We start from the raw sequence: 15,070 nt of genomic DNA, 5'->3' as shown, positions 1-15,070 counted from the left end.
ACATTTTGTCTCCCACATGGCCTGCTGATGTCATCTACTATACGTTCACCTTTACTATTAGAAAAGTCAGACTTGTGCCATTACACTTGCGTAACATACTGTGTTCTGTATTCTGTATTCTGTGTACTTAGGTAGGGGTTCTGTTCTCACAGCAGTCCACTGGGTGTGTGTGTCTCTAAACAGAAGAGTACATGTGTGCATCCTACAGTTACTGCTCTAATACCAAGGATTAACAGCATTTTGATTCTTGCAGATACCTACACACCCATTTCATGCAGCCCACCCAACTTCTTGCCCCCCCATATGGCCTGCTGATCTCATCTACTATAAGTTCATCTGCAGTCTTGTAAAAGTCAGACTTGTCCTGTGGTGCTTGCATAAAGTACTGTGTTCTGTAGCTGAGTACTTAGATAAGTAGGGGCTTCTATTCTCACTGCAGTCGACTGTATGTGTATGTGTGTGTGTGTGTGTGTGTGTGTGTGTGTGTGTGTGTGTGTGTGTGTGTGTGTGTGTGTGTGTGTGTGTGTGTGATAGCTGGTGCTTGACATTACAGAGAGCATTTTACACCACCACGTGGGACACTGTTATATTCTACACAACAGACACTGCTAATGTCATCAGTTACAAAGTGTTATCTGACACAATCCAAGTCAGGCTTCAGCTATGATGCTTGCATAAAGTACCAGATTCTGTAGTCTGTGTACTTAGACAAGTAGGGGTTCTATTCTCACTGCAATCAAATGTGCATGTGTGCGAGCTGTTGGCTGACATTACAGAGAGCATTTATAGGATCATAGAAAGTTACTAGGCTATCACCCCTGAGGCCCTTTTAGCCTAGCCAAGAGTTTACCCCATGTTTAGACAAGTCAGCATCAAATATCCCTGTCCGGCAGGGACAGGATGTGGAATCCCAGGGATATATTTTCTGTTTCCCATCCAGTTATCCAGGTTGCACTTAAAAAGGGGTAAAAAGGTACTATGCTTGACATGGAAGTGGAGAGGGAGTCCGTTCCACAGATGGGGGAGTCTCTGGAACACAATTCTATCCCGTGAAAAATACCTATTGATGTCACAGACAAGGTTGAGACCACGCATGCGGGTTTCTCAAGTGGAGCCTGACTTGCGGATATGCAGCATTTCTATCAAGGCGAGGTTTGCGATCACCTTGTATGCCAGACAGAGGTCACCTCTGAGGAGTCTGCATGAAACTGAGTAGAAGGATAGGGCTTGTAGCCTATCTGTGTATGGTAGACATTTGAGGTACTGGATTCTCCTGGTGAGGAACCTCTGTTGTAGTCTCTACAGCTGCTGCATGTGCTTTGCGAGGTACATACCGAATGGGGCATTGTACTTAATAATGGGCCTTATAAGGGAAGGATGCAGGGATGTTATGACCTACTTGTCCCTAGATAAGATACTCTTACTCATGTGGTGGGCCATGTAGAAAGCTTTCCATACAACAGAAACAATGTCGTGGTAAAAAGTCAGGTTGCTATCAACCTGGGTGTCCAAATCCCTCACAACTGATTGTGTGCGTAGGACATTATTAATGTGGTAATTTGTAGGGACGTCACTCTCTCCAAAGGGGATGATGTATTTTTTGGTATTCAGCTTGAGGCCATGTTTCTGGCACCAGTCATTTGTTTGGGTGAGAACCTCTTGGAGGATGTCCACTTCACTGGGGAAATTGATGACAGCACCCAGCTTGCAGTTATCTGCAAACATGGTCAGCCATAGCCCACTGGCTTTGGCCTGCACCTCGGAAAAGTATATCCCAAATAACAGGGGCCCCAAGACCAAACCCTAGGGTACGCCACTTTTTACGGGTCTAATGCTTGAGGTGGCTTCCCCTATTATGACTAGGTGGGTTCTATCCGTGAGCCAGTTAGCTACTCATCTGGTAACATATGGATTGATGCCTAGTTGAGAGAGTTTATCTATTATGCCCGAGTGGGGAATAGTGTTGAAGGCTTTGGCCAGGTCAAGCTAGGCAGTGTGCACTGTCTTTATTTATTTATTTATTTATTGGCAGTTTGATTAGCAGTGAAGTCCATTGGGCCCAGAGAGCCCATTTTCAGTGGAAGTGATTTTAGCGCATCTAGATTTCAGTAGTTGAGAAGGCAGTCTGAGTTTTAGATAGGAGTTCAGGGAGGTTAGAGGCAAAGCAGGCAAGTGTAGAGTAATCTGCATATTGGATGATTTTGGCATTAGGAATAGCACAGTGAAAGTTATTGATAAAGATATTAAACATCACTGGTCCAAGGATGGACCCCTGTGGTACTCCGGTAGGGTTGGGTAAGAAAGGTGAGGTGCCTTTTTTCCATTTCACAGCCTGAGATCTATCTGACAGATAGCTTGAGAACCAGGAAAGAGTGTTTTGGGAGAGATTTAGGTTTGAGAGGTGACTTAGAAGGCGCTTATGGGAAACAGTATCAGATGCTTTAGAGATATCTAGGAGCACTGTGGATACTAAGTTCCCAGAATCTCAGGCTTGATTGACAGTTTCTAAGAATGAGAGTAGAGCTGTTATGGAGCTATGTCCGGGTTGGAAGCCATGTTGGGTAGGGGTAAGAAGTTGTTTTTCAGTCAGAAAAGGGATTAGTTGGAGGTGGATGCATTTTTCTAGGATTTTGGAGATTGGAGAGAGAAGAGCTATAGGGCAGAAGTTTTAAACGTTAGTGTTTTTGCCTCCCTTGTGGAGAGGAAGAATAAAGGTGGAATGCCAGAGCTTAGGGACATAGGATTCCTTTATGGATCTATTAATTACGGTACTACTTGGGAGAGATATACCATCGGCAGCAGACTTGAGAAAGGAAGACGGGATGTTGTCAGGTGCATTGGAGCAGGGTTTAAGTTTGGATAAAAGTCTTTTTATGTAGTTAGTGGAGACAGGTTTAAGCTCAAACATAGGTGGGAAATTACAGGAATAAAGTCCTCGACTCTGGATGAAGTAACCAGCAATAATAAAGAAGAAGCAATAAGTAAAATAAAATTTGCTGGATACACACTGCAAGTAACTCTTTATTTAGAAAAAAAGTGTGAGCGCTTTTGCAGAGTCCTCTCTGCTTCATCAGACAAATTATAGCAGTTAAAACTTCATTTAAATAGTGATGCGATATGGTGTCAACCAATCAATTCCATGTTAAAAATCAATATACCAAATAATAATACTTAAGGTATAAAAATATACATATATATATATATATATATGCCTGAAAGACTACAGAATGTGTGCTATCATTGACTCCAACTGTGACATTACTATAATACAGACAGTAGCAACACATAAACACTGCTGCCACAGGCATGACAACACCTGCTTTAACAAGACACATGGGGGATTTGTTAATTCAGGAAACAAGCACACCACCCAAGTATAATGTGGACATCACACCCTATAATCAGACCAATAGATATGTGACCTGTGTGCTGGGGTAGATGGTAAGTGGTACATCCACCAGCATATGGTCACAGTGCTGACTAGTACCCTGAATTTAACACAAGTACTGCGGATGTGAAGGGCATCCACATCAGAGGCCATAATACCTTCATGGTTCCCAGCCTTCATCACACCAATAACTGTGTACAATACACCCTTCTTCATGTACCTCCCAACACATTTTATTGTCACACTTAACTTATTGGTAATACCTAGGTAGTCTTTCTGTGGAATATACATGACTGTCTGATGGTGTGGAACACCAATCAAATTGTTATACCAGATGCATGCGTGCTACCTGTTCTGGTTATGCACACAGTGCATACATAGGTGTTTGACAACATTAATGGCATGTATATCATTCATGACGATGTGAATTGTGGCATATATGTGTCATGCACACAAGGCAACTACCCTGTATTGCCCATACTGTTGCATACAGGTATAGCAGTGTCTCTCCTAACACCTCCAGCAGATATAGCAGTGTCTCTCCTAACACCTCCAGCAGATGTTACAGTGCTAGGACAGTGTGTATGTATCATAATAGTTGTTCAAGTGTGTGTGTGTGTGTGTGTGTGTGTGTGTGTGTGTGTGTGTGTGTGTGTGTGTGTGTGTGTAAACTCATTTCTTACCACTGTAACTCACATATGTTATGTCAGAGGCATGGGATTACTGGTGGTATTATTCTGATATTGTCCATGATTGTGGCTGGTGCTGGTAATGTTTTCCATGAGCCTTTACTTGTGCCCATCTTTCTGGAGATCTCTGCTGAGAGAGCACTCATATTCAGGCATATCAGTTTGCACAGATTCACAATATGCACCCTATCCCAACTGTATGTCAAATCCCTGATAAATGTCCTCTACAACATTCATGTAAGGATGCTTATCGCACACAGACATCCTCCCCATTGTTATGTCACCTTGCATGACAGGCACATAAAACACATTTACCCTGTACAGTCCCTATTGTACCATATAGGTAAGTGATTTGTGTTGCTGCTACAACCATCTTCCATTGACATGCCCTCCTCTGCCGTACATTAGGTAGTTTCACCTGTCCTCTTTCCCTGTGTTCATTCCTAAAATTTGTGTGGATGTCCCTAATCAGTACACACACTTCTTGTGTGTGTTCATTTAACATGGCAGTCCATGTCCCATTACAGATCATTTATACCACTTCAGTACAGAATGCCAGGAATGGGATATCACAACAGTCTGCACTGTAGGTACACTGTCCTGTACTGTATTTGGACCGTATACTTCACATTCATAACTCTCAACTGTCCAGATACTCCCAGGATGTCCAGATGTTTTCCTTAACAAATTTGTGGCTTTCTGCCATATCACTGGGATGATCTCAAGACTGATGTGAGTCAATATTACATACATGTGAGATCATACCTTCCAAATGTCCTGATTTGTACAGAATGCCACTTTTTATCTACTATTTCTGATCTTTTCTTCATAACATATTGGTTTTCTGGCAACTCATTGGCATGTCATTGCAGATTGAAGTTAGAAACTGAACTTATTATTCCTTCAATTTTCTAAGTTTGGAAGGCCAAATTAAAAATCTGTCCCAAGTTTTGGGCTTTGGTCCCCCCATTAGTGTCCAGATTTCTTTCTCTAAGAAGTTGACAGAGTTTCATTCTAACACATTTTAATGTGACATCTATGTCAAATATGTCCCTATTTCTGGTTATTTGTCCTCTCGTTATGTTGGCCTCTGAGCAGATGTGCTGCACTAACACATTGACAGCAATCTGTGAAGTCGTGGTTATCACTGTGGCATTCCGTTCAAATTCGCGGACTGTAGCTGCTCTGCCTTACGCAGAATTGATATTGCATTTGCTTACACAGTTTCCTGGCTGGCTTAGACAGGTCATATGTTATTAATATACATTGTGTGCTACAGCTCACTGAGTACTACCACACAAACATGTAAATTCCGTGGAGGCTTCACACTGAGCCTGCATGGAGTTTATTGAATCCCATGGAACATTTATTTTTTCACTGAAGTTCAAGACATAATTTTTCATTTGTTTATGCGGGTAGATCCCCAAGCAAAGGAAATTTTATAGATAATTATGGCAGTAACTCTTCTTGCAAATTTCATGAAAAACTTTGAACTGTTTTGGAGAAACAGGTATTATACAAACAACAGACAGGAAATATAATCCAAAACAGCTAGAACAAATATTCTAAAAATGCTCATAAGGTAAGACGTTAATTTCCCTTGTCAAGGTATGTCTTTTTAATTTTAACATTAGAAAAACACACCTTTCTGAAAATGTTTGTAGATGATTAAGATCTCTACCAAATGTGTTTTACATGGTTGTCACTCATATCTTAAATGTCAAGTTTTGCTATTTTCATTCAAAGAGAAATGAAAATGAAAAGAATTTTGAAAATGGAAATGGACATGAAAAATGGAAAATATAGATACACAAAACACCTTAACTGAAGTTTAGCTGCTGGGAGTTGTCAAAATAAACATTCTATATAGCAGCAAAATTAAATGTTGAACAGCAACCAAAATACTTTAAAGCTCTGAATCAGTAAACAAACATTTGACTGTAAAAGTGAACTAATCTGATAGGATTAAAATATTTAAGTTGTTTGTGTACAATACTGCTTGCAATAAGTACTGTACATAATGTTTAAATAAATTTGAATAGAGAAGATAAAAAATATTTAGGAGGGCATCCAAAGTAAATCAAAGATCAAAATACACTACTGATTTCCAATAAGCAGAGAACAATCATTTTCATTTATAAGTAAAACTAAATAACTTGGAAATGTCAATGTAGGCTACATTTTACCGTCTGGCTCCTGTTGTAACAATATGAGGGTGAGTAGCATTTTGAAAAGTATGCCAAACTGTTAAATTCATATGGCAGCCTTTTAAAAAAGTCGAACTGCTAATCTAGTGAGACAAAATTTACACAAATATGTCAAGTTGCTATATTGTTACAAAAGCTACCAAGGTTTAAGATTCTGCAAGATAAGCAGAGCTTAACATATTTAAATACACTCTGAACTTACACTCAGATGAATCTTTCTCAATAGAGTAATATAATGCAACATGTAACATATCAGACATAACTTAATCAAATCTAGAAAAAAAATGATTTTCTTGCCTACTAAACCACAAGTCCTAGTGGCAGTGAAGAACGCAGAGGACATAAATCAAGTTTTCTTGGACATGAACAGGAAAAATTAAAACACAAGCCTATTTATAATGCAAGCTTACCTACTAGAAAAGTAATGATATGACCTATATGAGCAATACTGCTCTTATATGATATCATTCTCTGTACTTCTATGTACTATATTTAAATTATACAGCTTGCCTATGGCTTACTTTTCAATGCCTTTTGCAAATATTCTTTGCTGTTCACGGCATGATACCATCTAATAGCGGCACCATCTCTTGTTTTAATCTGCTTCTTTTCAAAAAAGAAATCGAACACATTTTCACTGCCACATCCTACAAAAAGAGGAAAGAATCAAAGCAAATGTTATTAGTCTGTAAAAATGAATACTATTTTGAAAATATACATGTTTTATTTAAAAATAACGCAACTTTATTCTGCTGGGCTAATTTACATTAAAACATTAAACATTCATCTATTTTTTAATCTGATTACAATGAAATTCTTGAGCACAGTAAAATGCTTTCATTACCCTGCCTGGGTCTTAAAGGCAAACAACTGAAGGTAAGAATTTGTACATGCTAGCACTATTAAGTGCTTTCTAAGTTCCCCTTTATTTCTAAAGCAAACGTGTCTCTAAAATATAATACTCTTCCACAAGATTCAAACCAAATCATAAATCCAAATTACTTCAAAGCAAACCTTAGGATCTACCTCTTGGATTCCAAACTATACTCATGCCTCTCTTTTCACGGCTAAATGTTGCACAGATCTATCCATCTGTCTTCTAGCTGTAGTTCCCTTATGGTCTTCTTGCATAACATACGCTTCTGGGCTTTCATCTGAAGACCCAAAAGCTTATCATTGCTGCAGAAAAATTAAAACGCTACTTTTTAAAATACAATGCATTCCAGGGTCTATCTTCAGTTTTTTTTTTCTTTCTTTATATACAAATTTTTGTATCTAGTATGAGATAGTTAACATTTGCTATTTTCCATTGTATTGTATTGTATTGTGTCGTTTGACAACTTGTATAATTTGTTACCTACGGAGCTTTTCTCCCCGGGACCTCACTGAAAAGGAGCCTGTCTTGGGCCAGTTAGACTTTCACAGTAAAAAAAAATGCTAATTAATTAATGAGCAAACAAACAAGCTGTTAGAGCCTCTTTAGACAAATGTGATGTTTTCAAATTCAGTATCTCGGGGAGCTCATAAGAGAAGTCATGTAGCCATGTTCTACCTTGCAGAAATACGGTATTGGGTAATTCTTTTTTTCCTTGACTCACTTTTCAGGTAGACTGCTATAATCATTTTTTGTAGCTTTCCACGAGATTTTGTGAATTTGAAATTAGTTATATTAGTTCATGGAGTGCTGTGGAGTCACCCCCCCCCCCAAACATGGGGAATGAGGGGCTTGCTCCATTTCACCAATCATCCATTCAACTAAATGTGCTTGAGCATAAAAGTCTTGTTTAAAAGCAAACTGACACCATGACCCATATCAATATGAGTTCTTCACAATTCATAGGTAGCACTAGATCATACAGCTAGTTCTGAAAAAAAAACTTTCACTGCTGAATTCTCAGCCGTATAGCAAGTAATGAATGACAGATAAATTCTACAGTAAATATTTTATTAAAGGGATCAACAATATAACTTACTTCCATTATTTTATTTAATAATTACTCATTTATTTATTTATTTAAAATTTGTTGACCAGGAAAGTCCAACTAGGACAGGGCCTATTTTCAGCAGAGGCCTGGGAAGAAATGCTCCAGATGCATGTGCAACACTAATGTGTAGAATATTTCTCATAAGATGAAAAACTGAGATAAGATGTTCAGGAACACTGCTTAATTAGTTATTTCATGCCCAAGTTCTAACTGTGTGCCAAGATATTTGGCTTATAAAGGATTACCACTAGTGATATGTTAAGAAGGAACTTCACAAATAAAAAATGTCTGTGTATCCTACAAAACTGTGTGTATGCAATTAAAAGACCCAGGGATTTAGACTTGAACCCAACTGCCAGTGGTAAGAAGTGGCACCACAAGAAACTGTTTTTGCAATCATATAAAATGCAATTCTGAGACATGTTAGGTGTAGTGAAGAAATTATCTTTCATTATCAGCTAATCTGCATGTCTCAGAATTGCCTGTAATTACTGAAAATGCAAATCAGTACTTTCCTGCAGTATTCAGAACTTGCAGCTCATGTATCGTGTTGGTAGAGACACCCCACATTCACACACACACAAACACACACACACACACACACACACACACACACACACACACACACACACACTTCTTACCTGCCTGACAGAATGTCCCTAATGTCTATTCTTATTTTTGCCCCTGTCCTCATAAATCACAGATCCTTACAGTCAGTCAGTGACACTAGACATTACAGTTTCATTCTTCTTATGTTTGTAAAGTACCATCATGATGCTCTATTAACTTTTTATGTGAGTCCAAGTAATAGTTTAAAACTGTCTCTGATTTAAGAAACACTCCAGATACTGTCTCTTACACATGCCCTGTTCCAACGACAGTTGCAGTCAGTGAATAATGCCAGAAATTTGAGTTTCATACTTCCTATGTTGTAAAACGTACACTCAAAAACTGTCCTCAGTTAGCATAGAGGGTTAAGGTTCCAGCTTGGCAATCTGCTTTCTGTGCTAAGGGTGAATCTTTTCCCCTCTTTTATTTTACTCATGCTTTTTTTTTAGAGACTTAAGGTAATATGTTAACAATATACCTGATGTCTAGTGGCAGTAGAGAGGACACTGCTCAGGACCTGGATTGTGTGTCAAAGGTACATGGTTTGAAACTTCTCCCCACCTTTTAGTTTAACTTTTTATAAAAAAGACTTAAGATAAAATGTAATGCTATAATATTATCCATGGTGTCTAGTGGTACTGGAAAGGAGTAAAGCTTTGCTTCAGAGCTATTTTTGAGTGCTGAGGGAAATGGATTAAATCTTTTTGGATTAAATCTTTTTAAGTGTCTTTAAGGTACAACATAAAGAATATCCATGGCGTCTAGTGATTCCCCTCCCCCAACATGTTTCTTGATGCAAAACGTGTTCTATCTATTTAAAAGGCCTGAAATACAGTGTATGCTCCCCTGCCCCATGTCTTTTGTGCTGCAAAACCTGTTATGTTAGCTGCTTAAGTGCCTTTAGGAAACAATATAAACAGCATCCCTGATGTCTAGTGTTTCCCCTAGTCTATTATTGCAGAATTTGCTCATTAGTCTAGGAGAGTGTGGAGGTATGGCAGCCTCCCCATACATACACACATTCACACACACACACACACACACACACACACACACACACACACACACACACACACACACACACACACACACACCTCTGTTAGCACTCACACTTACACTCACCCCATTCACACACACCTGTGTGAGCACACACACACACACACACACACACACACACACACACACACACACACACACACACACACACACACACACACACACCTGAGGCCACACATCCCTCTGCGTACACTCACATATGTTGCCACCCACATATACGTACATGCATACCACACCACAACCACCACTACCTTGCAGCTAAACTCCCCAGCACTTACTTCTAACATGATCTCACCCAATGAAGCAAAAGGTGAAAGCAAGGTTTGCACTTGTTCATTAACATGGCTGGTGGAGATAACTTATGCAGCTGAGTGACTCTCTGAATTGTTCAGCTGCACAAATGGCTTACTGTATGCATTTCTCAGCCGAACGTACATGACTAATTAGCATAGGTCACCCCTGGAATGCTTCATTATCATTTGTGGTAGGTCACAAAGACAGCATGGTGCTGCGTCTCTTCATGGAGCTTCACTGTGGTAATGCTGTCTCTGGGGACTGGAAAAGGTTATCATGAGGGGTAAAAGGGGTTTAACCCTCACAGTAATCTTTCTGAATCAGGCCCAATGTATTACTAGTTGCTGTCATCCCATCTGATCATATATTAGGAAATAGTGCACAATGTAACCTGCTAGCTAGCATGGAATAAAATAAGACAGAATCAAATATAAAAAAAACAGTTATGGCATATGCTGCACCAGCAAACATTCAAGATAATTTTACCATAACATCCAACCACATTACGATGTTTCACTGTTTGTCATCTATGCGGTTGCCATAAGGGCTTTCTCTCTTACCATTCCACACTACCTGTGTGATGGAAGTAATTAGTTCATTGACATAAAAACAAGATAGTCTCACAGCCCTATTACTTGTCTCCAAATCTCATTATAACACCTGTACCTCCAGCAATATCTGTTCTACAGATAACACTGTACCCCTGCATTTTACTTCTAGCAAATTAAATCCGAATAAATATTTCAAAAAAATTATTCTGATGCTCCCCCTTCAATATGGAAAAAACTACAGTTATCTCCATAACAAAAACTTCAAAACCCAAATCTCAATCTGATCTGAGACCTATCTCTGTTCTTCTTCCCACGTTATACAAACTACTTGAAAATTTAGTCTATTTACAGTTGTCCAACACTCCATATTCTCTCAGCACAAACACAATTTCAGGTCATGAAGGATTAACATAACTACTCTTTGGTCCCTAAATGATCACAGTTTACTTACTATGAAAAAGTCAACCTCACAGGAATTATCTTTATAAATCTGTCCAAAACTTTTAATCAGTTTGACCACATCTTTATCCATAAAGTTGTGGTCCAAATGGAGAGATGAGCTTAGCAAAAAAAAAGGAGAGTAGAATTGCTGGAACTTAATTCATCGTTGAGTGTTGGTGAGTACCTTTACATGGTGGATGCCATTTTCGCAAAGTCTTACCAAGACAACACTTTTTATATATCATGGAGCAAGTTAGGTTAAAAAAATAAAAAGGAAGACTGTGTGGACAGGTCGCAGGATAAAAAAGTACCCAATCCTGGTGTATGCACTATTGCCAGAACTGGAAAAAAGGCAATGTAGAATCACTTTCCTACCACAGGATTAGGCCAGACTAATGGGAATGATGGCCCCCAGTGGTAGAAGGAAGAAGTAGCCCACAAAAATTGACAGACCAAAAAAGAGACATGTAGATGGCAAAGAAGAGTATTGAGAATAAGAAAGAAATTATTTACTGTTACTATTATGCAAGAAATCCAGAATTTCCAGACAAAGGATATTTGGAAAGATTACAGAGAGAAATTAGAGGAAATAATAACAGCATCATAGTAAAAGCTGTCAAAAACTACAAATAAAAATGTATATTCCTTAATGTAGTAGATAAATGAAAAACATTATACAGATGAAGAAACATTGGGCCATGTGGAAAAGGAAGTAACAGAAAATGTGAGAAAATATAAAAAAAGAAAACCCAGAGGTTTTTGAAAGGTATAAAAAAAGAAAAATCATGTATGGTGCTATATTTAGACAGCAAACTAATCAATAAAAAGATGCAGCTAAAAAAAAAAAAGATACACCCTACATTGCAGTGGCCATAAAACAGTGGAAAGCCACTTTGCAGCTAAGCCATGACAAGGGGCAAATTATTATCACAGGGATAAAAATTCAAAGAGGGATATTCCTATGTGATTATTTTATCACTGCTGCTGTTTTGTCTTGCCCTTAACCCATTATTATAGATTATAATTATCCCTTGCATAAGTTCTTTCCTTTCAGATAAAGTACTATATGTACTGACTGCCTGTGCTTACAAAAGGAATACATGCAGTTTTCAGTATCAACAATTGTAACAGTACATTAAAATTGATATCTACCTCAAGGGCACAGCCAGGCATATGCCACAAATACTATGATATACACTTTTTTAGAACCATTTTTTTTATTTTGTACAATGCAATGTGATACAATTTACTTCCGAAGCTATGGCTTATATGTCAAGTTGTCATTATATTAAACTATAGTTTTTATTAATCAGATTTTAATTCCAGGCTAGCTTTTTTAAGTCTAAGCCTGGGGAGTTAGAAGGCTTTTTGTGGACATGTACTGAATTCTTGGAGAAGCAGGAAGTACATTCTGGAACTGCTAAGCACCATATTTATTCCATGACTAATTAATTCTACCTCACTACCTCATTTAATTTTAATTAAGAATAATTTCATGATAATATATTTTACATAATTTAAATCTGCATACATGCTGCAATTACAACATCTAGGTAACTAGATTGTATACTGGCAGACTATTTTGAGCTCAGCATACATTCAACTTCTTTCTAAATGGGCAGATAAGTATTGCTACTAACAAAGTTGTAGGCTCTTACTGAGAAATGCAGTATCACTCAGTAAACAGCTGCAATTTACTTGACAAAGGTGTCCGTAGTAATTTCTGATCTAGTAATATTGAAGGAAGTTAAATAAATTGCTAGGTGCTCACAGTCTGCAAAAAAATGGAAATTGCTGGTTTGAAGCAAAGTTGTGCATAATGAAGCACCCAGTTGTGGGTAGGCCACTATTCTAATGTGGTGTGTGTGTGTGTGTGTGTGTGTGTGTGTGTGTGTGTGTGTGTGTGTGTGTGTGTGTGTGTGTGTGTGTGTGTGTTTCTGCTTTACTTCCAAATGAGCATAAAGATGAAAAGTAATGGACTTCCGATGGCTGCACACTTATCAATAGCTTAACTTCAGCTATCCTAGTGTGAAAACAGAAACTGAGAAACAACAGTGATACTGTCATCCTGAGTAAAATTCAATTACTGGCTAGTAAGCCTGGATGGGTCTATATTACCAAAGCGAAAAACCCTATGCACGAATACCAAAACATCGACCCCTATACCACGAAAATCCCGAACGCACTAAACTGCGGAAAAAAATATCGAACTGTCATAGTTGGCCAACCCCACTGCCCACTACATACTACCTACCCAAACAAAATAAATAAACCATATACATACACTAACCAAACCCTACTTCTAACCTAAACTAAAGCACCAAAACCCTACCTCCAACACTACACTAAACCCCACAAACACAACTATCTATGCACTCTCCTTATCCCCTCCCTAACCCTAAGGCCCGTAACTACCGCACACTTCCCCTACACACATACACCCAAACAAAATAAATAAAACACATACATACATTTAAAAAAAAACCCTACCTCCAACACTATACGAAACCCCACATACACAACTAACTATGCACTATCCTTAACCCCTCCTTAACCCTAAAGTCCGTAACTACTGCACATTTCCCCTACACACATACACCCAAACAAAATAAATAAAACACATACATACATTTAAAAAACACCTACTTCTAACACTACACTAACTCTTACATACATTACCTATCTATGCACTTACCTTAACCCAAATCCTAACACTAAATTCCTATCTATCACACACTTACCTTACGGAGCTATACCGCAGATGGGTCAACCAAAACAAATGGACATTTCGAACTTCACGGTTTTGAACATTTGTGGTTTACGTACTTCGCGCAATACGGGTCGATGTCTTCGTATTCACCTAAAGGAATCTTTGCTCTCATAATAGGAACCCAGCCTGGATGCCATTAAAGATGAAACTAAGAGAATCTTTACGAAAATCATCTAGGAAATGTGAAAAGGAAACACTGACTGGGAAGAATCCAGCAGCAGTTCAAGCTCCAGCTTTGGTGCAAGACATGTCTGCCAGTAATTTAGAGGAACAAAAAATAAGTCAAATGTGCTCAGAGATGATTAATATAAATGAAACACTGAAAGAGTATATCAACTCAAATAAAATGCTGGAAAAATGGATGATGCTTTAAAAAGATACTGTGATGAGCTGATAAAACTGCAAAAATCAGAGGTTGAAATGAAGAAAAGGCTGGCTGAGTATGAGACTGGTCAAGAAGAGATTTTCAAAAAATCATAGCATTAGAGGATATGCAGGGAAAATCTGAGATCGTCTGCTACACCACAGAAAATAGAAGGAACAGACTGCATTACTTTTATGAAGTTACAAATAAGCAACTGGGTTAGTATTCCACAGCAGGAACTGTTAATTGAAAGTGCACACTGTGTGCATGCCCTAAATCTGGTTATTAGAAAGCAGCCAAACCTTTATTAGTAAATATGCAAACCTATCAGCAGAAAGAGTTGATCCTGACAAACCTGTGGCAAAAGGGCAAAGTATTAAAAGTTAAAGATAGTAGAGTATTTGTGGAAAATGATTACTCACTATATACTAGGCAAAAGAGAAACAAATTTATTCCAGTAACCTGAGAATGCCAGTAATTAGGCACTCAGAAATAATTCAAGGCCATAATTTGTATGGTGTTCAAGAAAAGTTGGCTTTATTTGCAGATGATATTATTTTGTACATGATGGAACCAGAAAGGGACATCTCAGTGTTGTGGAACATTCAGAGACAGTTCTATTCTTTTCAGGATATAAAATTAATGAAGATAAAACAAAGGCTGTAGCTATAAACTATGTACTCACACAAAAATGTGTTCAGCAAAACCCATATTTA

The 15,070-nt window shown here is 38.2% G+C and overlaps 1 protein-coding gene across 2 annotated transcripts in view; it reads right to left on the bottom strand.

Annotated features, from left to right (window-relative positions):
* FAM151B (family with sequence similarity 151 member B) overlaps positions 1-15,070 on the bottom strand; it is a 630,819-nt gene that overhangs the window by 424,485 nt on the left and 191,264 nt on the right. For both annotated transcript variants that reach the window (XM_044064232.1, XM_044064231.1), the window contains exon 3: positions 6,806-6,931. In XM_044064232.1, coding sequence (XP_043920167.1) covers positions 6,806-6,931 — 126 coding nt within the window. The remainder of the gene's footprint in view (positions 1-6,805; positions 6,932-15,070) is intronic.

Source organism: Protopterus annectens, chromosome 2.part2 (assembly GCF_019279795.1).
Source record: "Protopterus annectens isolate FY-2018-M chromosome 2.part2, PAN1.0, whole genome shotgun sequence".
NCBI classification, from domain to species: domain Eukaryota; kingdom Metazoa; phylum Chordata; order Ceratodontiformes; family Protopteridae; genus Protopterus; species Protopterus annectens.
This window is presented reverse-complemented; position numbering and strand designations above follow the sequence as displayed.